General features: G+C 28.5%; 1 protein-coding gene across 1 annotated transcript in view; it reads right to left on the bottom strand.

Annotated features, from left to right (window-relative positions):
* LOC142328780 (protein SCAI) overlaps positions 1-26898 on the bottom strand; it is a 79761-nt gene extending 52863 nt beyond the window's left edge. Inside the window, exons 1-2 of the mRNA XM_075372807.1 lie at positions 26438-26898; positions 6003-6098 (exon numbers count right to left, since the gene is read on the bottom strand). Coding sequence (XP_075228922.1) covers positions 6003-6098; positions 26438-26538 — 197 coding nt within the window. The 5' untranslated portion in view covers positions 26539-26898. The remainder of the gene's footprint in view (positions 1-6002; positions 6099-26437) is intronic.
* Between the last annotated feature and the right edge of the window lie 807 nt (positions 26899-27705).

The raw sequence follows: 27705 nt of genomic DNA, 5'->3' as shown, positions 1-27705 counted from the left end.
AATATTTTTCTTACAATTGATGAAATTTCTATTAACATTTGTGGGAACTGTGTTTAGTATTAATATTTCAAGCTAATGTACGTATTACTTAGTTGGGTGATTTCTGCTAAAGTGGATGGTGTCACTATGTCTTTAGCCATTGACATCTTGTCCATTCAGCTGCCCTTTGGGGTAATGGGTGACACAGGTGGTCACTGTGGCGGTACCCCCATCCTGGCAGATAATTTACTAACTAACTGATGGGCGTATTCGCGTAGGATGGGTGGCCTGTAGGGTAACGAAGTGCTCTCAAGAGGACCACTGTTTACGCTGTTGGAGTCCGGGCCATAGGGCTAAGTTCTTTAGTGGCTCAGATTGAAATGGCCACTGCTTTAACTGTAGGGAGGCCAGCCATGTATGAAGGGGCTGTAAGCAGGAAGCTGAATGTCCCTCCTGCAGCATGCATGGACATGTGCCTGGGGGTCAGGAATGTAAAGTTTCGTCTGGAACATGAAGGTGTGGGAAGCTCCGTCCAGGAGAGGATGGGATGCTCGGGTGCCCCACCATTGATGATTGGGCGGGGACTCCTCTGCTGTGGCACCAGGGGGGAAGTTAAGATCATAGTTCCAGTGAGGGTTCCCCTCAGGGGTTCCTTGCTTGAGGCGAGGCACTGGAAGACTGGAGTCCCGGTGGGGGATCCTTCTTGGATTCCTTGTTAAGAGGCATGGCATTGGATGACCATAGTCTTGGTGAGGGGATTCCTTATTAGAGGTGAGGCACAGAAGACCGAGTCCTGATTATCAGGAAGTGGGCCTTGCGAACGGCATAGCCAGGCCCTTGGTTACTGCCCATGCAGTTTGAGGCGATGGCACCTCCTGAAGCTGCATTTGTGCTTAATTGCAGATTTGGTTCTGGGAGGGGGGAAAGCTAATGCATTAAATAAAACTTAATTATTTTTTTGTTAATGAAGGAATCTTTTATGTTGTCAGTTTTGTTGTAAATTGTGTATTGTTTCAATTTACAAAATCTTGAAAAATATATATCATATTTTTTATAATGTTTTAACATAGTTAAGGTTTCCTATCTTTATAACTTAATGCCTTTGAAGATAAAATTTTAATTTATCTATATTCTAGTACATCTTCATCTCAAGATCACTAATTAAACAATATTCAGGTTAAGGCTACCCTAATGTCACGAGATGCTGATACATGAGGTAATAAATACTGACTAGACAAAGACTTGTCAATAACGCAACATTATGGCCACTTACATGCTGAATGCAGTGTAGGTTAAATTCTATTTCATTTTACAAGAATGATAATGGATCCAAGGAAACTCAGGAACATTGGAAACATTTCAGACATCCTGTAAGAGAGTGAAAATTAATTGGATGATTTTAATAATTCACTTGAGGATTACGCACCAGAAAGTTTGGAAGAGTAAGGATTTACTGGTACGTGTGGCTTCTCAATGTAAATTAAAAATAAAAATTCAGTTAAAAGTGGGTAATAAAGGGGGTCATAATTTAATTATCTTTGTTTTAGATTGCTGTACCGGTTCAACTTATTTCATTTCAGGTTCATTACTATATGAAAGTGTATAATATCCATTTATTAATATAAGTAAAATTAGGCTGAATTTTTCATGATATTAAAAATAAATCGTATTTTGTGGAAATCATAGGGCTTCTTGGACTTTTACATCTTACAGAGATGCTCAGAATGATACAGTAAATTTGGTTGACATAATTACTAATTGAAGAAAAATTTATTTTAAAAATTAATTTTATTATTTTACTAATTTGAAATACAGTCGTAATGTCTATGCATATATATTGAAAATTAAAATTTGATATTACCATTTTATATTACAGTTAAAATGAATTATGATCTGTAGAACTGACTTATCTTTGTTTCTGGTAGAAATATTTAACTTCACTTTTGTGTGTAAAGTACTGGGCGATTAAAAAGGATTTCACAATTTTAAAAGCTTAAAAAAATTTATTTAGATGATTTACAGATTTGGTTGAGTTCTCATTTCATAGCAAAATTAGTGATTTTCCAATAAAAATATATTAGAATTTAGATGAATTAAAATTCTATTCTTAAATAAATTTATTTTTAAATTTTATTATTAAATAACTTGAGTTTTGACTCATATAGTTTTAGTACCAAGGTAGTTCATCAGTGGAAAGGTGAACACCCATAACAGTCAAGTATGAGGTAGTGAAAATCCTCATGATAATTTACAGCACAATCATAATAACCCTAAGGTGAATGGTTTTTGTATTCTAAGCAAATAAAACTGTACGGCCCATTCTTCTTCTTTCAGGAGGCAGTTGTAAATGTTTATCTTGATGTGCTTAAAAATTTTCTAATTCCTCATTTAGATGATGATGATGATGATCAATATGGATGACTTTACTATCAGCAAGACGGGACATCACCTCACTACTGCTTGGAAGTTTGAGATTTTCTTGATACTTGATTTCCAGGTGGGAATTAAGATTCCCAGGTGGTGGATCGGTCATGAAGGTCCAATTGTACAGCCACCTTGCTCCCCAGATTTGACCTTAGATTTTTTCTTCTGGGATTTCATTAAAGATTAGGTGTATCTTGTTTAGGAAATACTTCAAATTAATGCCACAGCAGCAGAGGTAATGCTCGACTTGCTGGCTACAGTTTGGAATGAAATTGACTTTAGGTGGGATGTTGTTGCATTACAGATGGTTGCATATCGAACCAAAGTGAATGTTGGGTGCAAACCTGATGTGTTTTTCTATGACATGAGACCTCAACAAAATCTATAAATTATTTTAATAAATTTTTATACACTTCTAAAGTTGTGAAGTCTTTTTTGAACCACTCTGTATTTGTTCTCAAACTGTGGGAAACAAGTGGGTAAGTTTCAATTTTTTTTGAATTGGTCAAGAGATTGTGAAATTACAGTGTCATATAGTGTAACTAACTTTGAAAACTAGCAGAAATGGAAGGTACTTTTGGATACACGTTATAATTTCCATGTCTGTGTGATTTTCATTTTTTCAATTTCTTAAATATACTATGAAAACAGTTACATATTTCACAAGACAAGTATGACATTTATAATTCATTCTTATTACATAATTGCTTTACGTTTGCCTGTTTAATTTATACTTAGCATTTTTGGTGTTTAGTTAACAATGATGATATTTTCGCTACTTTTGTATTTAAGTAATGAAACCCATTTGGATTTTGATTATGGGTGTAATAATTTCAACTTTGTAATTCTGGAGTGTAAAATGTTATTGTAAATCAAGTTTATTATAGGGTTTAACAATGTTCTGTTTACTTTCATTATCATATATAATCACATTGGGTACATAAATAAAAATAGTTTTAGCTTTGGCATCTAACATATAGTTTAATCTCTGTAATTCATCATTTTTTAATTCATCACCCACTTGAGTGTGTGTGCGCATATGTGCCAAGTAGAGGTGTGAAATTTTTAACCATTCTTTCATTCTTTCTTTAATAATGAACATCATATAAAAAAAATTTTAGCTGGCTGCTATTGTTTATATATGTAATACTTTATTTATTTATTTATTTATTTTTTTAATGATAGCTTATTAATAAATAAATTGCTGTCTGTTTTTAAAGGCACTCATGTTTATAGAAAACAAGTACTTCATATCATAATTTAAAGAAATGTCAGAATGTCCTTAGGTTTAATACATATCACTTGAAGTCAATAAAATGGTGAGTGTGAATTTTGTTTACATTCATCCTTTTAACATGTACTTCCCTATAAAACTTACAAGGAAGAAAATGAAATGCTCATAAATACATCAGTTCTGTTAATGTAGAAAAAAAGAAGCCAAACTGATAAGTAGTACTGCCAGGTTTGCCAGTTTGGCAAAGAAAACAAAAATAACTCTTTATTCTCTTTAATTTTGTAACTTTGTCAAAGTAGAAATATGGGCAAGCCTACAAAAAAGATTGCTCTTAAGAGAAAAGAAAATTCTCTCAAAACAAAACTCGTTTGTTTTGAATGATTCTAAGGAAAGGATACATAGGATTCACAGTCAAAAGTTTGATATCATATATGAGCGGAGGTTGTCTAAAATGCAGGAATACATTAAATGTAAATTGTCAAAAGACACACATACTACACAAAGGAGCATTGACATGATTTGATGTTAAGTGGCTTTCAAATGAGACTTAAGAATAATCACACGGTTTTTCACTGATTCATAAACATATTCGTAATGAAGTGCATGAAATACATTCACATCAGTTAACTCGTTTACAATACACTCATTTATAAAAAATGTGCCAAATGTAGCGTAACCTAAGGCATATATTCACTTTAGAAGCTTAATGTTATTATTATATTTTATCTTGTTACTATTAATGGAAAAAAAAACGTAAATGTTTTGTTAAATTCAGTATGAAACAAATGTTGTTACTTATTGATTATACATTAAGTTGACTAAGTAATAATAATTGCTTAGATCAGAGATTTTGTTTAATACTTTCTTTTTAACTGTGCATTACCTAAAATTTCATTCAAATTGTTGCATTTCGTGAAAGTTTTGCCTAGAAAAAAAATGTATATATATATATATACATGTATTCAATATATATATTGAATCTTCAGTATAATATATATATACATTGGTCAAATTGAAAACCTCCATTTTGAAATTGGTTAAAAAAAAATTAAAAAAACTGATATCAAAAGAGGAGAAAGTAACATAGTCAGGTTTTTAACTAGTTTTTTTTTTTTATATATTCACATAAACAATATTTTGTTGTATACACTTTTGATTCCGTGTACCACAATTGAAGAATAGATTGTATAGCCAACCCAATCTTTCCATCTAGCCAACCCAGTGGGTTGGCTAGATGGCTAGAAAGAATAGATGGGAACTTTCATTGGATGGAACTGCCAAGCTAAACACCCATTAAAAATAGTAGAATGGAAAATTGTGTGAAAATCCATAAATTTCTAAAAACGTGTTTTTAACAGCAGTCTATATTTATTCTATATTTACTTATAAAATAATGTGTTTTATTCCATTTCTTGGAAAAGAAGCTGGTCTTTTGATTGGAGATTTGTAGAATGATGGTAGAAAGAAAAATATTTTTATACAGTAATACAGTAACAATACAATGTTGCATATCCTAATTATTATATAGGCATCTTTATAAGTCACATGCTAACATCTTAGATTAATATTAAAAAAAAAATTAGTTATATGGTAATTTTATGTTTTTGCAATGTTATAGTTGGCTTTAAGTTGTTGTTGTAAATTTTCTTCTGTGACCAACTGAAAGCATTATCATGTGAATCTTAAAAACTCTGAATTTAATTAATTTGGTTCAGTTTGTCAATTAAAAAGTTGATAGTTTTTAAATAATCTCATTGCTAACTGTCATAGATTAAAAACATAACAAATATAAGTAGTATACTTAGATTTAAGAATTGTACAATATGCCATTTTCTCATTTTGTCATGCTTATGGTCTTGAAGGTGACCATTGTCTTGAAGGTGGAACATTGTAAGATAAAGATCTAGCCAGTTAAATTTTAATGCTCTCAATAACACTTTTATCATGTTAACATCATTTATTGTTTGGATTCTATTTAAGAACAATAAACCTTGGATGCACATTTAATGTAACTTAGACAAAATATGTTATCATCTAATTTTCTTAATCAAATAAACAATGTCAAGTGTTCCACAGACTTCTACATTGTCATGAAACTCACTTTCAGTTATCAGTTAGTTTGGATTCCATTTCGTATAGTTATGGAATCACATTGTTGAATAATGTTATATAGTTAGTTAGTGAAGGTTATAAATTTAAAAAAAGCTTGTTCTTTGGAAGGTTGTTCTTATATGTTGGTAAATTCTGTGCATAAATTTTTGGAATTTTTAAGCATAAATGAACAGTTATACATTAAAAAAAAAAAAAAAATAGTAATTATAGAAATAGTATTAAAATGTAACATAAAGAAAATATTGATTCATACCTATGTTGTTGCTGGAATTTCCATAACTTTGTGTATATGTCAAATGTTCTGCCAAAGTAGGCCTGCCATTGCTTATGACCATACTGTGGCAAATCCCTGGAAAAAATAAACATATATATAATTAAATGTTCTAGAATCTGTACTGCAGTTTTTATGCTGGTGTGTGTGTGTATGTGTATATATGTATGTATGTTTAATTTACTTTTTTCAATTTGGAGAATGATGAAATTAAAAAAAAATATTTTAAATTAGAAATAGAAAGTAGTTATATTTGTTGAATGGCGTGATGAAATGAATGAGCTTTTTAAAAAATAATCTTTTTCAAAATAATATAACTTTTATTCAAAGGCCTTTTAGAAATAATTATTATAGGATACTTTGTCTGTGGAGTATCCGATAGCATTATGATTAATGGTACCCCATATTAAAAAGAGGGTACATTTTCAGGAAAGAAGGTTAATGTGTCGCTTTCAAAATAACTACCGAAATACATAAGGTCATTCATTCAAAATTCCAGCAAAATGCACACCAACAAACAAAGGAACACAAAAGTATATAAATTTAACCAGTTTAAATAATATATTGGTCAAAGTGGGCCCACAGATACAAGACACGTACAGGGACTATGTGTATCATAATAAAATTTTCCCATTCACCTTGTAGAAATTGGACACATCCAGTTAAGATGTTAACTTCAGCATTTAAATTTTATATATATATATATATATATATATATATATATATATATACACAAAAATCTCAACTTGTACATAATAAATTTATAAACTCACAAAATTTAAGAAAAATATGTGTATTAGATACCAATACCAATAATTTGGCCCGAAAAATCTTTGAAAGCAAATTTCCTACTTTTTTGAGTCTTTTTAATTATTATTGTCTCAGTTAGAGGAAAAGTGTCATAATATGATCAGCTGGTTTTTAAGGAATTTTGTTTTAATTTTAATTGTAAAATTATGATTGTGTTGCTTACAGCAAGTTGTACGCATGTACATTAATATTTTATATTTCTATTTACTTCTCTTACAAATGTTTCTAATGTGATATGAGAATCAGAAGTCTGTGAAAGAATAATCCTAATATTATAATAAGGAATTTGGTTTTTTTAGAAAATATTGATGGTTTTGTATCTATTGTATATATGTTTTCGTATTGATGGTTTTGAAAGTAATATAAAACAATATTTACTTTTAGAGTTTATAGGACAGCAAGGATTTAAAAATGTTAGATGCTCTAAAAAAATAAATGTTTTTTTATTTTTGGAAAAATTTGGCTTACAGTCAACTAGGCTGGACTTACAAATAGTAGTTAAATAAATTTGGCCATTGTGTGTGTACTGTCATCCCTAAGTGATTAAAGTATGCATGTGCTGCTTTATAAAACATCTTGCAGTGGGTATTTCTTCAAGTAAAGTTCTTCTAATTGACTGGTGTTTATTGCATTTTTATTATAGTCCTCATTTCTTCTTTTATCTTGTCACACAGTTTTTATTTTAATTGTTCAGGTTTTATATTTTGAAGAAAAGAGAAAAAAATTAAGTTTTTAGAACAGTTATTTTATATATATATATTTTTTGTTTTTTTATGTTGGGCTATTTTATAGTTACTAATTTTTTATAAAACTGTTCAATGAATTTTATTTATTTCTATCTATACTATTATATAAAGAAGAAGAGGATTTTAGTTTGTTCGGGATACACAAAAAACTTCTCAATCAATCGCAACCAAATTTTTAGTCATCTTTCTTGGCGTAACTGAGAAGGTTTTTACATATATTTCATCTCAAAAAAAAAATATATATATATACATGTACTGGAAATTTGGAAATTGAAGCACAAACTTTAATGACTTGAATTTATGAACTGTGAACTGTGAGTCTGTATCACTGTGTGAACTGGGTTTGAACTAAATAATTCGAATCAATTGATTGAATAATATTACAAAAATAATAGAATTAATTTTATATTAAATAAAATAATATTAAATAGATTAAAAAATTTCTGTTAAACAATAATGGGCTTTCCATGTGGACTGCGTATGAGGCTAGAGTGGTGAGGTATGTGAGCATCTCACGGTAGGCTAGACCAATCATCACCACCAACTGGTAACAAACAGGGTGTCCCTAGGGCACTGGGAAGTGCAATGGGGGTGCTTGTATAATATTTCTGCAAATAATCATCCGATTTTAAAAATTCAAATGGGGTATTTGTTAGTAGTTTGAAGGCTAACTTTTGTATGCATTAGGTACACTCTCAATCTAACAGATCATGGTTATTCAGAAATGTTGTTATATCTTCACAACCAATCTTCTGACTTTCAAAACTTAAACGGGATATTTGTATATATAAAGTTTGTCTGTTTGTTTGTTTTCACATCATGTGAGAACTGACTGACCAGTTGCTTTCAAATCTGCAGGATACATTTGTGTTATCCAAGGGAAGGTTATAAGCCATAGTCTGAAGTCCTAGCTCCCTTGAAGGTTAAGAAATTAATGTACTCATTATGTCTTCATCTCCAAGGAGAGGCAGTTTTGAAAAAAAGATATTCATTAAGAAAAAAAATCCTTTTACTTTATTATTATATTTCTACCACCATGACAAAGAAATAAGTTATGAATTTTTCGTCATTAAAGGTTTGTACTTCAATTATAGTTACTACTGTTCTGTCTTTTGTAGCTTAGTTTCGTTTTCAGGTTTCTATAAATCCTGATTACTTTAATTGTTATTTATCAGTATTATTCTCCCAACCATGAGGATAATGGAATAGTGTGGGGGTCCAGGGGGCAGATCCCTCTGGGAAGACGGGAATGGGGACCAAAGTGAGCTCTGCAGGTGTCCAGGGTGCGGTTCGCCTGGCAATGCGGGAATGGCAAGCAAAGCGAACTCTGTAGGTGCTGTGGTGCCTCTGAGTTGGCAACGTGGTTTTTCTGGATCCTGAGGGTCCAGGTTCTGGCTTGATGGGCTGGCTAGTATGAATATTTTGTTTAAAAATGTTTTAATAACATTGATAATATAGATTTACTTTAAATCAAATGATAGGATTTTTTTTGTTAGGTGCTACTGACCCTTTGAACTACTTTCTGTAACTTAATACAGAAGAGAGATTATGCTAAATAAATTGTAAACATTTAAATTAAAAGTATGTTTAAATCAGTATAAAACAAATAACTAATACTTATTGATTGCATATTCTTGTCACTTCATTGCTTTACTTACCTCTCATAACTAGTTTGTTAATTGTAACAATAACCAGTTTCTGTTACCAGTTATCATGTCAGTTATGCGCATAACACATATTTTTATATCATTTGTGATATACAATTGATTTGTGATCTAAAGGAAAGTTAGTCAATTTTATTCGTAAAGAGTTTTGTATATTTGACTTTATCCGAAAGAAATGAGTATCTCTTTTGCTGAGAAGCATGATCAATAGAGATGCAGAAAAAAGATACATTATAGATTAAATATAAGTGTAAGGATTGAAATGTACGAGGTCTGTAAATAAAGTAATGAGACTGGTTCAGAAAACGTTTTATTTACTATCCAATTATACATGAACTCTTTGAAATAGTTCCCTTAAGAAGCCACACAACGCTTGAAATTATTTTCCCACTTTTCATAGCAGTGTTGGAACTCAGAAACTGGAATATCCTTCAAATGGTTGTTACACTTTTTTTTTTATGGTTGGACACCATTTCCAAAATGGTGTTCTTTGAGGTGTTTTTTTAAAGTCAGTAACAGGAAAAAGTTGCAGGGACTTTCAAGTCAGGTGAATAAGATGGTTGAGGAACTACAGAAATGTTTTTCTTTGCCAAAAACTCATTAATTGAGAGTACAGTGTAAGAAGATGTATTCTGATGATGCAGCATCCAGTTGTCTTTGATGGCTGGTCACACACGGGCAACTCATTTTCGCACCATTTCATGCCTTGGTAAACATATTGATTTACAGTCTGTCCTGTAGGAAAAAACTCTATTGGGCAATGCCATTACTATCAAAGAAACAAATTAGCATGGTTTTGATTTTTAATTTGCTGATTTTTGTTTTTTTGGGACGTGGTGAGTTTGAAGTGTGCCACTCCTTGCTCAGGCATTTTGTTGCTGGGTCGTACTCAAATACTCGTATCCAAGATTCATCACCACTAATAACATTTTTTGGAAAATCAGGATCAGTTTCAATTCACCCTAGAAGATTGCTGCTCACTTCTACCCTGTTGTTTTTCTGTTTAATAGTGAGGTTTTTTGGGACCAATTTTGCACTACTTTTTTCATGTACAATTTGTTTGTCAAAATTTGATGGATTGTGGTATGGTTCAAATTCAGTTGTTCTGCAATCATTCTGACAGTTAATCGCTGGTTGTACCATATCAAGTCTCAGATTTGCTTAATATTGTCATCACTTTTGACATTAATGGTCCAGAGAGTGGATTATTTGCAACTGATTCCCGGCCAACAAAATGCTTTAAACCACCTAAAAATTTAGGCTCGTGACAGAGCATCATTTATTTTCATATGCCCTTTTCAATTTTTATAAAGTTTCTTAGCATTCTCACCGAGTTTAACACAAATCTTGATTGCATAACATTGCTCATAATTAGTATCATTCATTTTTGTAATGAACAACAAAAACTTGTTTCACGAAAAGTTTGTTTACGTCTCGCATGGCAACAATAGACTAAAAATATGAATACCTAATATAAATCAGCTGTTCATATAACCATATGTTTTTTAATAACTTTACTACAGTGTTACCATTTTGGCTGCCAAAAAAAAAAAAACACTATTCTCATTACTGTATTTACAGACCTTGTAAATGTTGCAAAGCAATGGCTGTAAAAAAATATTGTATATTTTCTTGTACTCTATTTCAAAGACTAAATAAAAACTAAATTTTGTGTTGACAAACTCAGTATTAGTCTAAAGGTTATCACAGGCAGAAAAAATTATTTTTAAAGTTTTTAATGGATTTATTTTTAAAAAACCCAAAATTAATTTGAGCATCTAACAAAACTCCTCCAGTCAGGAATACAGCATTTATCAGTTTATCAGAGGATAAATCAGTAATCAACAATACCCAAAAATAACTTTAATTGACTTTAGCAGTGAAATTTAATAGGATCTGTTAAAAGGATAATAATTATTTCTTATATAATCCCCAACTGCACTGTAGAACTCTTATTAGAAAAGAATGCTTTCAGCCTAATATCACTGTTACTTCAAATATGTTGAAGTTGTAAGTAAGAATAAAAAGTGTACTTTGTATGAACACACAGCATATGATTACCAGTCATACCAAGTTAAGACTATCAGTCTCTTTCAAATAAAGGAATCTGAGAGTTGCAAGAAAGGTAGAAGAATATTTATGTAGTGTGTGTAGTACAAATGACATTCAGAACAAACAAAAAGGTCACTCTTTGATTGTTCAAAAGGATATCAAGGACACTTTGACCTTCTGAGCAGTAGCTACTTTCATTGTACAAACAAAACACAAACTAACTTTGCTTAGATTAGGTCAGGTTAGGTTTAAATTTTCTAAGCCATTCATCAATAACACCTACTCATTAATAATGCTGTCAGACCTTTACATCAATATGTATTCATTATTCTGACTTGTTAATAGTTCAAAGGAATCAGTGTGAAGGTGGGTGCTTCATATAAAAAAAAAATAATGAATTAAGCAGTTGGACTTAACTGGATGGCTTAATTCAAATTAATAGAAGCTTTAATTCTAATTTCTATTGACATTAGTTTATGTTATCAAATTTCATTTACATTAATGTAGGTTTATTATTTATACAGACTTATTTTAACTGTCGTATAAATTTGTTGTATTTAATTTTTAAGGTTAGTTCAGAATATGGAATTACATTTAGGCTTAGTTGAGGATGGTTTGATTTTAAAAGGAGTAGATGATCCAGCCTTATCTTATACGCACCTCAGATTCTAGTTTGGGTTAAACTGTAATTTAACCCTAACTAGTGCCTGTGAATCATAATTCATTATTAAATTATCTTGATAAACTTAAACATTTTTATACTGGAATGACCTGGAAAATTTCATTAAGCATGTTTTTATTTATAATCTGTAGTACTAATTTTATAACTATTATATATATATATTTGAATAAAACATTGACTTTTATAACAAAAAAAGGAACATAATGTGATATAAAAAACTACGTTAAAAATGTGAGATTTATACAAATTTCCAGTGTTGTATTTCAGTATCTGCATAATCCTGGCATAAGTCCAAGTAACTGGGATCGTTTCATACACAGTTTTGCTCATCCTTTAAGTTATTTGTATTTTATTTGATATTCAGATATGTTGTTTATATTTAGTTGTTTTTTTTTATGAAATAAAAGTGATCGTTACAAGAATATTGGAAAATTATATTGTAAATGTATCTTTGAATTAAAGTTCATTTATTCTTGGATTATGATAATGTTTTATATTAGATTTCATGTTGGAAGATTGAAAGATAGTGTGGAGAATATTTTTTAAGACTAATATTCATTTTATTATAATATCATCAACTGCTGTGGTTATTAGCCAGTTATAAATAACAACAACATGGATTGAAATTGCAGCAGCTAATCGTTGTTTAACTTTAATGATTTACAGGAACCGGTTTAATTAATCATTGGCATTTTATTCTTATTCCCCATTCTATTGCTTTCTGGGATGTTGTTCTCTGGAAATTGTCAGTTCAAACAAATAAATACATTTTCTTGATCTTCACATAAAGCAACTAAAATATACAGAAAATCAACAATGTCAGACACTGTCATTCCATTCACCACATCTCAATCATCCTACCATCCAAACTAATTGCATTTAGTACGAGAAATATGATCCATAGACTCATCAACAAGCCCATTTCTCCTGAAGATTAAATCAATGAACATGATGTTATATAATACTTATCTCAACTAAACAGATATAACACCACATGCATTGACACACTTGCACAAAATAAATAAAAATGAAAATAAAAACAAACAAAACAGAAATACATTGTGTTAACATACATAAACAAAAATATTGAGAAAATAGCTTCATATATTTAAAAAACTGGGTTAGGTACAATGTTTATAAGAAAAATAAGTATATCACTACAAATTATTGTATACAGAACATTAGCAACAAACAAATACAATGCTTCTGGACCACATCATCAACAGCTTTGATATTTTACAAACGTATAAATAGAAAATATTTAGTTTAGTACTTGAACATTGTGACATTATGAAATTAATTTAAACATACAACTGTGACGTACAAAATGAACAGACACAGTTCATATCCAACATACTTTGTGGTCACTTCTAAATATCAGTCTTCCTAATTCAAGAAAGCTACCATCAATAAAATCAGCTCATAGCAGGGTGAATGCAACAGCAGTGAAGTTGTCACTTACTGAGGTAGTCATAAGAATGAATGAGAATGTTTCAAGTCATTGAAGTGTTTTGTTAAAACTAGTGATTTGTCATTTTTAAAGTTTACTGTTTTAAACATTTTCAAGTGTTGTGCAACCATTAGATTTTAAAGGGATATAGATTACAGTCTTACCCAAATCATAATTTAATACTAATTTGGTACAGTTCTGTTAACATTATTCTATTTATAGCTCTTATAGTACAGTGTAATCGCATGGTAAATAGTGTCCATTACCTCTGATGACTTATGAATTGGTTTATGGTGAAGTTATATATTTTTTTTTTATAAAAAATTTCATCTGCATGTGGAATTTAATGCAGAACCATAATATGATTGTCTAATATTTCATTTAAAGTTAATGGGTGTTTAAATTTATTGTTAGGAAGTCATGTCAATATCTGTTACATCATTAAAGCCTTTATTTTCTTTAATATTATTAAAATTTTTCTGATTCTTGGCAGATTTGTACTGTGTAAAGATTGGAAGGTTCTTATAAACATAAATTATAACATTATTGACATCTGGCTGTATGAAATTGGAACATGCCTTTACTAGTATAAATTCATAAATAGCTCAAACTGTAGAATTCGAGTGTAAAATCAAAGCCAAAATTGAACATTATTGTTGAAATTAAAATGAAAACAAACAGAATAATATATAGGTATTATATGTTAAGTTTATGATGTTTTCCTTCAGGTCGTAAGATTAGAATTTTATTTTGACTGAGTTTGTGGAGAACAGAGAGAGGATTACCTTATTGATATTGTTTTCTGTTGGCAAAACTTAGATATTACCTCTCTGATATTGTGTAGTGCCAATCGTACTTAATTCCTAATAACTTTTTTATTTCTTTTTTTTTTAAACTGAGATTTCTTAGATTTCACATCCAATTCAAACAATTTTTTAGCAAGGTTCACGATTAGCATTTAAAGTTTATTGCTATATTTCATGGAGAAAAAAATCCTTACAATACTATTGCCTAAATAAAATTTCTCCTTATCTAATCTGAATATTGTTTAATAAATTTTCAACTTGAAACTGAAGATTATAGAAAGAATTGGAAAAATTTGTTTAATAGTTTATGAAACTCTTTTGAGCAAATAAATATTTGTCTTGCATTGTATAATGAAGTAAATCGTTTATAAATATTTTATTAAACAATACTTGGAAAATTAATTTTAACAGAATTAAGATTATAATTTTTGTCTTGACAATTATTTTGTTAGTAAATAAAATTATTGATTTAAAAGCATAAAAAAGTCAGCAGTCTAGTACATTTGAAAACTAGTGCTTTTTTATTATCAACCTAATTATAGTAAATGTATAACATATTTATGTCTATTGTTTGTTGTGTTAAGTTATGTAATTATTTTATCCTCCTGGCAGAAGGGAAGAAGGAAGTGAATTTTAGTACCTTTTAATTCTAAATGGCTGTTTTTTAAATTTTATTTTGGTATCAATATTGTTTTACAATTAAGTAAAATCAGTTTACTGTTTGATATTTTGTGCAAAGTTTAAAATGGGATGCATTAGATTATATAAAACATTTTTTGAAACTCATTGATGAGGATTTAAAAAATTTATATTTTATTGTCTAATGAAGATTATGCATGTAGAATATATCTATATAACTTAGAAAATATTTTAATCGTAATAATATAGAAATATTACTTTGTACTTTTTTTTTAATCCAGTTTACAAGACTTTATTCTATTCTCTTCCTGAACACATTTTTACCTTGTACAAGATTATTACTTGCATAACATTTAGAAAACATATTTGCTTACGAATCACCTCATTTATAGTTTATTTTCTTTAACAAAAAATTTTTCTTTACTACTGTAGTATGGTGACAGTTTTTCCTCTTATATTCAGTAGTCACCTTATTTTCAAGATATTTTTCTCTTATTTAATCATTAATCATTTGAAATTATCCTATTTCATTATTTTGTTTTATGACCTATACTTGTCATTCTTATGTGTTACTCTCTTACCTAACTGTTTAAAAAATTTAAAAAAAATTATTATTCAAATCAAATTTATTAAAAAGAAAGTTTTTGAAACACATCATAGTAATTTCAGTTACTCTTATAATAATTGGTGCAACGCTTATATATGACTGGTGCAACTGTTTTCTACCTTGGATCAGCTGATGATTTTGGTTGCAGATTTTTTTGAGTTAGGCAGACATGTATTTAGGATGTGGTGGAATTGTGTATCGGATTTGAATTGTGTTTGTTCATTTAGTATTCTGATGTATACTCATTGGCACACTACGAAATAGAATAAGTGTAAATAAAAAGAAGGTAAGCTTAACATTTGTAGACAAAGTTTCAAGGAAAATAGCTCTGAAATTAAAAAAAAAAATTGGTTATAGTGTGGCTGTTGTAATAAAACAAAATAATTATTATGTACAAAACACAACACCAAACATGTGCAATCCCCCAGAGATATTGTACAAATGAATTGGTCCTACCACACAGTAATGCATATTGGTAAAAAGAATTGTAGTTCTAAATAAAGGTAGAATAAACACTTAAATTCCCTCCAAAGCAACATAAAATCTAAATTTGTCAGTCATCTAATAGATGGCTTTCACAAATCTCTAAATATTAATATTAACCTTGATACTGTTGACGCATACAAAAAACGGATCGTATATTAATGCACTTATAGGAGTATATATAAATACAACAGTGACTTGATAAACAAACACAATTCAAATCCTTGTTAACTAAAAACCTGTTATCAACAGGAACAGTAGGTGGTGCTAGTTTTAGTACAGTATTACTAAGAGCAGCTGAATGCATTATGACAAAATATATTTACTTAATAAATTTGTTTTAGTTTGGCATTTAAAATGGTGAAGGTTTTATATAATTTTCATTACTGTGCATCATAGAAAAAAAAAAATTTTTCTGTTGTATTTTGATTTTATGTTTGTTATTTTTTTCACTGTTTCTTCATAGAAAGTATAAGTATTGAAGAATTAATAATGGTTATTTTCATTCATGAAATTTGGTGAACTTTAATCATATATATCTTACAACTATGAATTCATTGTTATATTAAAAAATTGACCACCTTATGTCATAACATCTTGCATATTAAAAGGTTAGTCAAACCCAGTGACTACTTTACCAACAACATAGGCATTCAAAGTAAATAGCAGTAACATTGTATTGGTAATTAGCACTAATACTGGCTATTTATTTCAAACCATCTGTTTGTATACTTTCATAATTGATGTATGTTTTATTTAGTTTAGGTTGGTCCATCTTTATTCAATGAATACTTCAGTTGTTAGGCTTTGTCAGCCATATGACTGAAAACTGAGTTTCTGGATCAGTTCAGAGGTTTCTCCTCACTAGATTACATTCGGGGTGCATTGGACTGCAGTTTGTATCTCATCCATAGAATTTATACTAATTTACAGAATTCATATAATTCTTTATAGGACAAACAATCCCACCCAAAGGATAGCCTGAGGCCCTCTCTGGAAGCATAACATTCCGCCTAAGTTCCTTTGATCACGATATTTTGAACAAGGGTAGAAGCAGCACATAATTAATTAAATTTTGTGTTGACTGGCTTATAAATATACTGGGAAAAAATTTTTTTCAGAAATAAAACATCTGGGAACAGGTACACATAACAAAACAACCTCGTTTGTCCATGGGAGTGTGTGATAGTATTTGAATATGTTCAGTAATATTTAGAATTTGTGTGTAAGTATTCAGTTGAAAGCATTTATCCAGAACTCCTGCTGGAGATAAATTTGAATTTTAAAACACAGTCTATCAGTCTTTGGGGTTCATTATCATTGTCTCAGAGAAATACAAAGACTGGAAAAGACCAAATTATAAATTATTTTGGGCTTTTGGTGTATGGTGAGACTATAATTTCAAATTAAAATTATTATTTTTAAATCAGTCTTAATTAAACAAAATGTTTTTAATAAGAATGTAACATAAATAAAATTGGGATCTTAAAAATTATTGAGTTTAATCAAGAAGTAAAGTCTGTAGAAAATAAATTTAATCTCATTAGGATTTAATACTTTTAGAGTAAATTAATTTTATATAAAAGAATTTGATTTAAATATATATATTTACTATTTTTTAATTAAATTTACTGATTGAATTGCTGCTGGTTTCTTTTTTTAAATTGAATCTATTTTTAAGTGCAAATGATTGTTGTTTTTTAATCAATTTAAAAGAACTTATTGTTTTATTACTGCAGATAACATGATGTTTATTTTTACAGTGCAGTTTAGGATTTTTAAACTTATTACTTTTGACAAATTGCCAAATATATTTTTTTCCTTCTGTCTCTTTCTCTCATATATCATTGTGTGATATATATTTATATATATATATATCTGTATACATTTTCAGTTATTTTTTATTATGAGATTATGCTCGGTAATGGTCTCTATTGCCAGTTATAGTTATGCAGTTTCATGTCCAGTATTGAGTCAATCATTCCTAAGATAGTACAATTAAATAATCAAATAACATAAGAAAACTGATATTCAAGTTATCTAATTATGTTAAAGATGTTAAAGATATTAAAGTTATCTGATATGATAGTTATCTACTTAAAAAAAATTACTATTCAACTTTGAGACAATATTGTATTTTGAAATTTTCAAACCGATTGCTGTTTGTTTTTTATTTTTTTAGGATCTCTGATAGAGTAGTCTCTAAAACTAAACCAAATATATTTAAAAACATTTTGGCATAAAAAGCGATCAAAAATTTATTTATTTGCTTTGTTATGGAAGAAACCCCATTGGTTGATATTTGTTTTTTTTCTTTTCGTGTGTATTATTATTATTCCTTAGATGTTTTAAAACTTTTATTTAATTACTACTTGTTGTGAGAGTTGACAGCCTTAGTTGAGCTAGTATATTTGAGTCCTACATTATTATCAAAGGTTAAAAGATAGATTATGAGTGATTACGCCAAATTCTTCATCGATTATTAATTTAAAAAAGAAAATTACTTTTCAGTGTTGAGATTCATTTTATATTGCTTATAAAATATTTGTGTTTTCTTCAGCCCCAATCGATCCCACCATGTGTGCATTAATCGTTCCCTTTTTCTATTTTCCCTCTTTTCTTAATCTTCATCCCTTTTTAATCGGATAGATCCTTTAAGGATGATGTTTGTTACCTCCGTGACTATATCTGTCTGTGCCAGTGCAATACAGCACCACTTTTTTCCTAAGAATATATAGAGTCCTTTACTAAACAGTAGCTGCATTTTGTATCCAGGTATTGTACTAAAAGTCAAACTAGCGATTATACTGCCTGTTTAGTAAAGCCAAGTCACCTACTACTACTACTACTACTACTACTAAAATTTAAATATGTTAATATGAGTTGTACTGAAATAATTAAATTTGCAAGCGAATGAATTCTGCCGTCTTATATAGGTTTCATACATATTAATATTTAAAAAAATTTCATTGCCAGTTTAGTTATTAATGTGATATATTCATGTATATTTTTTCAAAGTTATTAGTTTTTAACATGTTTAATGGAATAAGTTCTAGTTTTATATAGAAATGAGCAATTTTTTTTTTGTCTGAATAATGTAGTCAAATTTTTATGTTATCCAAAATTTTCAAATATGTTTGGTCGTGGGTAATATAGTAAATTGCATCTGTCTTACAATCTGATGGTTCAACATCTTGGTGAATACTATCCTGTAAATTAAAATTTGTGAAATAAGGATTAAATGAATACGAATGGCTGTAGGCTCTCAATAAATCAGAACTCATAGATTACTTAGGTAATTTTGCAAATAACCTAATTGTGTGATGTTGCCAGTTTTAGTGTCAATAATTATAATGGACTGCTTAAAAAATAATAATATTAAGAAATATTTATTGGTGATTGCAATCTATAAGAAGTGTTTAACTGAAGCTGTATTTCTTTTAGTTGTGATTGAAATTTTAAAACTATTTTTATTATTTTTTTGTTACAGGTTTTTTTCTAGGTCTGAAAATTGGTAAATGTTTTTTTTTAATATCTATGCTTTCTTATGGAACACTTAAAATTTTACCATTGAAGATAATTTTCAGTTTACATTATTGTGTTTCTTCATTATTGAGTATTTTTAAAATAGTCTTCAGTGTTGTAGGTTTTGAATTTATGTCCTTTAATACATAATATGAAACAGCCTGAATGTTTTAGTAAGGGGTTTTATTGCTTTTTAGTGAAAATAGTTGAACAAATTTTAATTAAATGTTTTTGTATGTTCAAGTATTTTTATTTGTGGAATATTTTTATTTTCTATTTTAAAAAGAAAAAAATTTGCAAAGTAGGTGGTTAAGTATAAGAATAAACTAAAATCCATTGGTTATATTAATTAATTTATCCTCTTTTAATATCAAAACACTATTTATAATGCTTGAAAAGATGATTTAAAGTTTTAACGACGTGTATATGATTATATTATGTATAAATTTTGATATTCAAAATTTTAGGATTTATAAGTTATTTAAACAAAAATTATAGTTGATGACCCGCATGAATAAAAACAGAAACCATTTTATAACATTCCATTTAACAATTATGTATTTAGTTAATTTTATAAATATTTAAAAAAAGAATTAAGGTGATTGTACAGAAGAAATCAAAGCCTATTGCGAGGTTAACTCTGGTTTTTTTTGCATAAAAAACAAAATAATTGATATATTCGTTGTACTATTGTACTACATTGTATGTTACTCATTTTGCTGCAATTTTATTGAAGCCTACATTATGTTATGAATGTGATATCTATAATCTTACTTAATGGTTTAAGAAGATTTAGTAAGAAATTTCTGTTGTGTTATTTATTTATTGTACATTGCATTATATATCGTTAACTGATTACTACTATCTTGCTATATATTTTTTACAGTAATAAAGAAACAAACTTCAGGTAATTTTTTTTTTTTTAGCTTACTCTTAGTGAAATTTGTTACATTGAACAGTTGTACAAAAATAAATCATCACCTTAGGGGCCGTGCGTAATGAAGCATACCTTTTTTTTATCTTTCTTTTCCCTGTTTAGCCTCCGATAACTACCGTTTAGATAATTCTTCAGAGGATGAATGAGGATGATATGTATGAGTGTAAATGAAGTGTAGTCTTGTACATTCTCAGTTCGACCGTTCCTGAGAAGATGTGTGGTTAATTGAAACCCAACCACCAAAAAACACCGGTACCCACGATCTAGTATTCAAATCCATGTAAAAATAACTGGTTTTACTAGGACTTGAACGCTGTAACTCTCGACTTCCAAATCAGCTGATTTGGGAAGACGTGTTAACCACTACACCAACCCGGTGGGTTGATGAAACATACCTACAAGTTGTACATATAACCATGTAAATAAATTAATGTTCAGAACACAAAACACGTTTCACTATAAAATTATATAATTGTTTTTATTTTAAAGGAAAACAGTAAAGAAGTTGTAAAGAAATTATCCACGTTTGGTGTAGTTTATAAATGAAAATAATTTTGCATAAACTTCTAAAAATGTAAGATTAAAAAAAGGATGAATGAAATATAAACAAAATTTCCAACTAAATTAGGTATGATTTCATTAAAACAAAATAACTAAATTTATGTGTAGCATTGATGAATAACCTTACTTATCAGGTTATCATGTTTGCATTAATTTAAAGTGTAAAGTGCTTTAAGTTGATCATGTATCCAGTTTTTGATATGTATTTATAAATTGAAATGAGATTAGTCGAATGGAGCAGCTGGTTGAAGAAAATAGAAATTAGTGAAAAGCATGATTAAACATACTAAAACTATAAAATTATAGACAAATTTCTTTCAAATTAATAGAAATATATTTTCAATGGGCTTTTGGAACTAATTGTCGCATCTTCTTTGTTGGAGTTACCTTATAGATATTGGAAAATTCACTGAGTGAGAAAGGTGCTGAAAATTATTCTCAAAAGGCCTTGGAAGTTAAGTTCCAGAAATTTGAAAATATTATACAATGTTAACAGTTTTGTGGTATGGTGTAAAGTTATGTAAAGAATGAAAAGTGATGTTTTGTGAATGTAAAGTAATTAATATAGACTACTTTTAGTAAGGGTAATTTGGACAATGTTGCTGATAAAATTAAGGATAAGCAGTTATTTAGGTATTCATTATAAGGTAGTTGATAATGGAGCTTAGAATCAGACTAATTTGATAATTTGTGCAGTTATAGTGAAGTGAAAGAGGGTAGCGAGTAGTTATTGTCATTAGATTACATTTTACAAGAATTCAAGGTTATTTGTTTTAGATTACTTTTTAGGTCTTCATAGATGTAGGTGAAAATTCGGCACGTTTTGGATGGTATTTTAATGAAATACTTACTTACTTACTTACTGTTAACAGTTAAATTTAATTGCTGTTAAATTGGCTCAAGATTTTAAGTGAAAAACATTATATACTTTTTACAATATACCTTTTTTTTCTTTATTATTTATCAACTATTTAACTTAACAAGTGGTGATTTTTCTTTTAAGCGCAGCAAGTGTTGCTTGCTTGGTATTTATTGTCCTGTGTACCTTATAGTAATTCTTTCATTGTTTAGTTAATTAAAAAGTTCCTTTGTTTTTGTTTAAAGTGGTAGTTGTCTTGAACTAAGGTTAAATTACTTTCTCTCTTGTTTTTCTAAATTATAGTTAACATAATTTTTTACCCTGAGCAATTCTTACGAACTATTTCATAATTTTTAACTTAATTTTCAGACTTGAGTGTGTTAAGATTGAAAATTGTTAAGTTGTATTCATTGCAGATTAGTTGATTACAGTGAAAATTGACATAAATTGAAAGAAATTATTAAGGAGAATATAATGAAAAATTGAAAAAATGTGTACAATCTGTCTTATTGTAGGACATTACATGGTGACAGAATTTTGATTAATTGGATATTAAGGAAATCTGTATGGTATTTATAGTTATATGATATTTATTTAATGAATTGAAATCTCTAAGCATCTGTGGATTTTCTTTATGCGTTGTTGATATACGTAAAGTTGTGTTGTTTGATCAGGGGTGGTGTAGATTGTTCGTTAAGTAATAGTCAAGAGTCAGTTTAGGTTACTGGAGAATGATAATTAAATTTATGTCATAATTTTTTATTATTTAGAAAATAAGTAAAGTATGAAAAAATTATCTAATGAAATAATTAAATAAATAAAAAGTAAGGTGCCCAGAAATATACTAAATAATAAAAATGTTGTAATTTTAGTTGGTCAAATCAATTTAATAAATGATGACAATAACCATGATGAAATGAATGTCTAGTAAAAGAAAAACAAGATAGTTGTTAAAAAATTATTGCTTTCTTAAATGGAATGTTTATTTGCGGAATAATTTTAGATGGTTTAACCATCTAATATTAAATATTAGATATTATAAAACTTTACAAAACTGGTGATAACAGACATTAAATAATGTTTTCAGGTTCTCATGAAAATACAGTTGATGGGAGGGTGTAAGACATTTATACAAACAATACTTGAAGTTTCTAATCATTTTCATTTTTTTTTTGTATACCTATGTTAAACAGTTCTCTAATTTTATCTAGTTCATGGATGGTCTTCTAACTCAAACCTATCAGGAAAATTACTTTTATATATTATGAAAATCTAGTGTTTTCATTCAGTTTTTTTTTCATTAATTGATTATTAATACTATTTATTTATTATTTTAGTTACCGTAGCCTTATTTCCAATTAAGTTGTTAAGTATTTTTGTTATAATTATTATGAGAAATTAATCTTTCTACTGTGAAAAAATTGCCATACTTCTCTGTGACTTGAACCAAGAATGTTGTAGATGAAAGACTTTACTACCCCATTATTGTAATGTTTAATATAACACACATATTTTATGCACCTTTTTTAAAAATTTAATCAAGTATATTCGTAAAAATGTGTAATTGAATCTAATAAATTATGCAGTACAACTTTGGATATCTGACATTTTGATTAAATTGTTTTAAAATCTAATTTGAATGCAATTTGGATGATTTTTGTTTGTTTTTTTTTTAATAGTTATAGCATATATCTCTATGAATGCTTTATATACTTTCATTGGTATAGTTTTACAGTTATAATTGTTAAATTTACAGAGAATATTGTTAAATTGTAATAGATGCCACAAAAAATGTAATTTCCGAGAAAGGCTAGGCATACAGAACCTGATATTTAGATGTTTGAAAAGATAATTTATTAAAATCTATTTTTTTGAGCATGTATTCAGAAAAACTTTTGTTACTAGATTTTAAGTGGAATATACTGGTATGGTCATTAGCCTCTCGTTCTTAAAGAGAAGGATGTATGTTGATTTATTAAATATATTAAGAAAATTAAGAAAGATGGTAGAATATTGCTTAAAAAGAATTTATTGTTTTAAAAGGACTTTTTGATGGATTTGTTTCCTGTAAAATAAAAGAAGGAATGAAGAGGAGAGGATAAGATTAACTTTAAGTCATATGTATGGAAGATTAGGTTTTTGAATGGTAGAGCAGAGTGAAAGGATAACTCATAACCTTGGTGAGCAGTTGTCTCTTTTATGATGCTGAAGGATTAAAGTTCAAATCAAACTGAAACAATTAGTACCTTTATTTTGATTTGATTATCCTTGTTTTGGTGTCTAGTATTTTGTTCATTTAACGAGTCTTATTAGTACTGAGAGATTGAAGCCATATCAGTTTTCTCATACAATAGTAGACACAGTTACATGACTATAACTGTGACCTTGATGTAATGATAGTTAATGACCTTGATGTAAAAATAACATTGTTTTAGTGTTGGAAACAATGCAACTGGTTCAAACTGACCCGCTTAAAGGCAGGATAATAGTTTTGACTGAAAAAGAATTGCTAAAAATATATTTGAACAAATAAGACCATAGTAGTGGTTACTGAAATATTGCCTTATTATTTTATTTAGTTCTTTGTTAGTCATTTATTTAGTTGTTTGTATGTAACATATTAAAAAGGTAGTTTTTTAATCGATGGTAAGGTACTTTACGGTGTAAATCCTTGTTGATAACCTAAGTTACGTTTTATATTTTTCTTTTGTATTTCTGTAATTTGAAAAGAGCAATGTACATTTGGAAAAGTTTGAAAGTTTAAAAAAAAATTAAATGCTGAAAAAAGTGTACTTTTGTCAAAAATAATGAAAAAGTGATGTTTGTAAAAATTTACCCTGTAATTCTCTTGAAAGTCATGTTAAATTAAGTAAACTTATTTTAAAAGTAAAAAGAAAAGTAAACAAAATGAATTTGATATCATTATCAAAATAACCAGTGGACCATATTGTTTCACATTGTGTATTAATTGATCGCCAATATTTTCATTAGTCCACCGGGCTGGTCCAGTGATTAACTTGTCATAACAAATCAGCTGATTTTTGAAGTTAAGTGTTCTGAGGTTAAAATTCTAGTAAAATTCTTCATTAAATTCTTATTACACCTCATGTTCTCCTACCAAAGGTACAATATGAAATATTTGGGCTACTTTAAAATAATACAGTGGCTTCTGGAAATAAAAATAGGCTGTCAGATCTTTATTTCATGCCAGTAAATATAATTTGTGTAGATCTATTTTAAGCAAATTTAAAATTTCAACATTTCCATGTAATATTTGTAAATGTTCAGCTTTTACTAAAATAAAATAATTAAACAAAAAAAAAAAAAATATATATATATATATAAATATATATATTAATTTGTTTTAAACCAGGTAGTTCTCATATTTTCTTATTTAATAATGTTTATAATATTTTAGACCTTAAGAAAGGGCTTTTTGCTGTTCTTTCCATCTGATAAATTATTTTGGTTTTAAAAACTTTCCTGTCAATCTACTAATAAGTAAACTGAAAGATTCCTTATTAATGAAATATTATTTTTGTTGAATGAGTTTTTACTATTAATTAGTAAATAAAACTGGACTTTTCCCTCCTTCCTTTCTGGAAAGTGCCTGAGTAGTTCTCTTTTACTATAATAAAGTTGCATAGTTATTTATTATTGACCCGGTCTATATAATGTTTAGTTATGTGGGGATCTAAATAAAATATTTATTTATTAAGTTACATTATGTTTTTTGTATTCAAGATGATGAAGTATGTCTATTTTTTCTGTATTATAGTTCTGTTTATCTTTAAAAGATGAGTTTAAAACAAAAAAATATTCATACAAACAATTAGAGTAAATATTAATTTGATGACCTATATGTTTTTGTTTGTGGTATAATGCTTATTTAATATTTTTTTTTAAAAGTACTTTAATGTAATGTTGGTGCAGTTCTGTAAGTTAAAGAAATTAGATGAGTCATAGGTATTTTCATTAATCACATAAGTACATGTTCACATATATAATTGTGCTTTCATTTCTACAAAATTTCTTTTCCCGTTAAGTAACATGCTGCTTGTTACATATGAATTTCTATTTTACTTGTTATATAACCCTGTTATAATGTTTCTTTGCGTTAAACTTATTTCCTTTTTTAGATAATGGTTGTCTGTTATTTCTCTACATAATGTAAAGAAATCTATGTTTATTGTTTTACTTTTTAGGTGTCATTATTTTCATGTTATATTTAATATTTATGTGGAACAAAAAATAATTATATATGGTGTTATGTTTTAATATTGTAAATTAAAAAAAAATCATTTATTACAATAGATTGTGTTAATATTAAAAAGAGTATTGTAATAACCTCATAGTCTGTCTTTATTATATTATAAAATAGTAGATTTAAAAAAATCAAAGTACATTTCAAAATAAAAAAAAATAATACACTTACATATATTTTTAAAATTAGGTGGGGTTAGATAAATACGTGGGAGTGTTCATTTAAGTTTTGATTTCATTTCTATAGTTGTGTATATATATTTAGTTTTCTCTTAAATGTTAATTATGACATGTACATATTATATGTTTACCTTATTATAATAAATATCATACCTTAGTCCATTAAATAGTTGCTTTGATTTTTCTAATAAATGACAAAACTCTATAACAATTTTTCTTTCATGATCATCCATTCCTGCCATTTTGACAACCATTGCTGTGTTTCATTTGTTCAGAAGGAATATGTTACCGTAAAGAGTAAATCATTGTGTACGTTTTCCTCGCTACGTTTGTATTACTTAATCTTTCCAGTATTTTAAGGTTGATTCTTGTGTTGAACATGACACAGTCGGCGGACATCGCATCAGAACCCTTTTATACGTGATAACCGATACGCCGAACTGTTACGGTCAACCCAGGTTACGTACGATCACACCCCACTGATATAACACATTACACGTTACCGTTTAACTATGTTTTTAATTTACGATATGCGAACCGCTTTGTCATTTCAAAACGATGCTTTATATACGTATAAACACACACGATACAGCAGCTTGTCGACTGTTATGGCTTCTTGGACAAGACTGCGCACAGAAGCGGGGGTGGGATTGACAAAAAAGTGCAGAGCGAATTATTGATTGGCATTTTGAATGAGCCGAATATAGCAGAAGACACACACATGGCGCGTACAAATGGTACTTCGTTTTAGCGGGAGATAGTAGCACTGTTTATTCTAACTACCATCGCCCTCTTTCATAACTTCGGTATTAAATTGTCACCCTTTGATTTTGTATCTATGTTCATAGATAGCACTGCAGTATTTGGTAGTGAAAATTGCGATTCCTGAACTATGTACATGGATTAAATTTTTTTTCTAATAATCGTGGAAAGCTTAGTCTATTAATTATTCCTTTTTTTAAATTGCATTCATATTTGTGTTTATGAAATATGTGCTTGTGTGTGTGTGTGTGTGTGTGTGAAATTATATTTATTAATTATATATAAGTGTTTTTATTATGGTAATTGAATTTTTCATTGTATATTATAATTTATTATTGTTAATAGTATTACTTGAAACAATATTTTAAAATTAATATATCATTTAGTTTAGTAAGTGTAATGCCAGTTTGATATTAATCATATGCGCGCGAACTACGAATATAATCATTCATTTTTTCATAATTAAATATCTACAGCCGATTTTCCGTGGCGAAGTGTTAGGTTCTCTGGCTTTCATTGGGAGGTTGTGTGATAGGGATAACCTACAGTATTTTGTATTTTTTCAACGCTACAGAAAATTTATGGTATAATCAGCTGTTACAAGTATATCATCAAGATATGTATCATCAGCCGGCTAGAATAAATGGAATATGGGTGTT

The sequence above is a fragment of the Lycorma delicatula genome, chromosome 8 (genome assembly GCF_047948215.1).
Source record: "Lycorma delicatula isolate Av1 chromosome 8, ASM4794821v1, whole genome shotgun sequence".
Taxonomy (NCBI): Eukaryota; Metazoa; Arthropoda; class Insecta; order Hemiptera; family Fulgoridae; genus Lycorma; species Lycorma delicatula.
The sequence above is the reverse complement of the archived record's forward strand: the minus strand, read 5'-3'. Positions and strand labels throughout refer to the sequence as shown.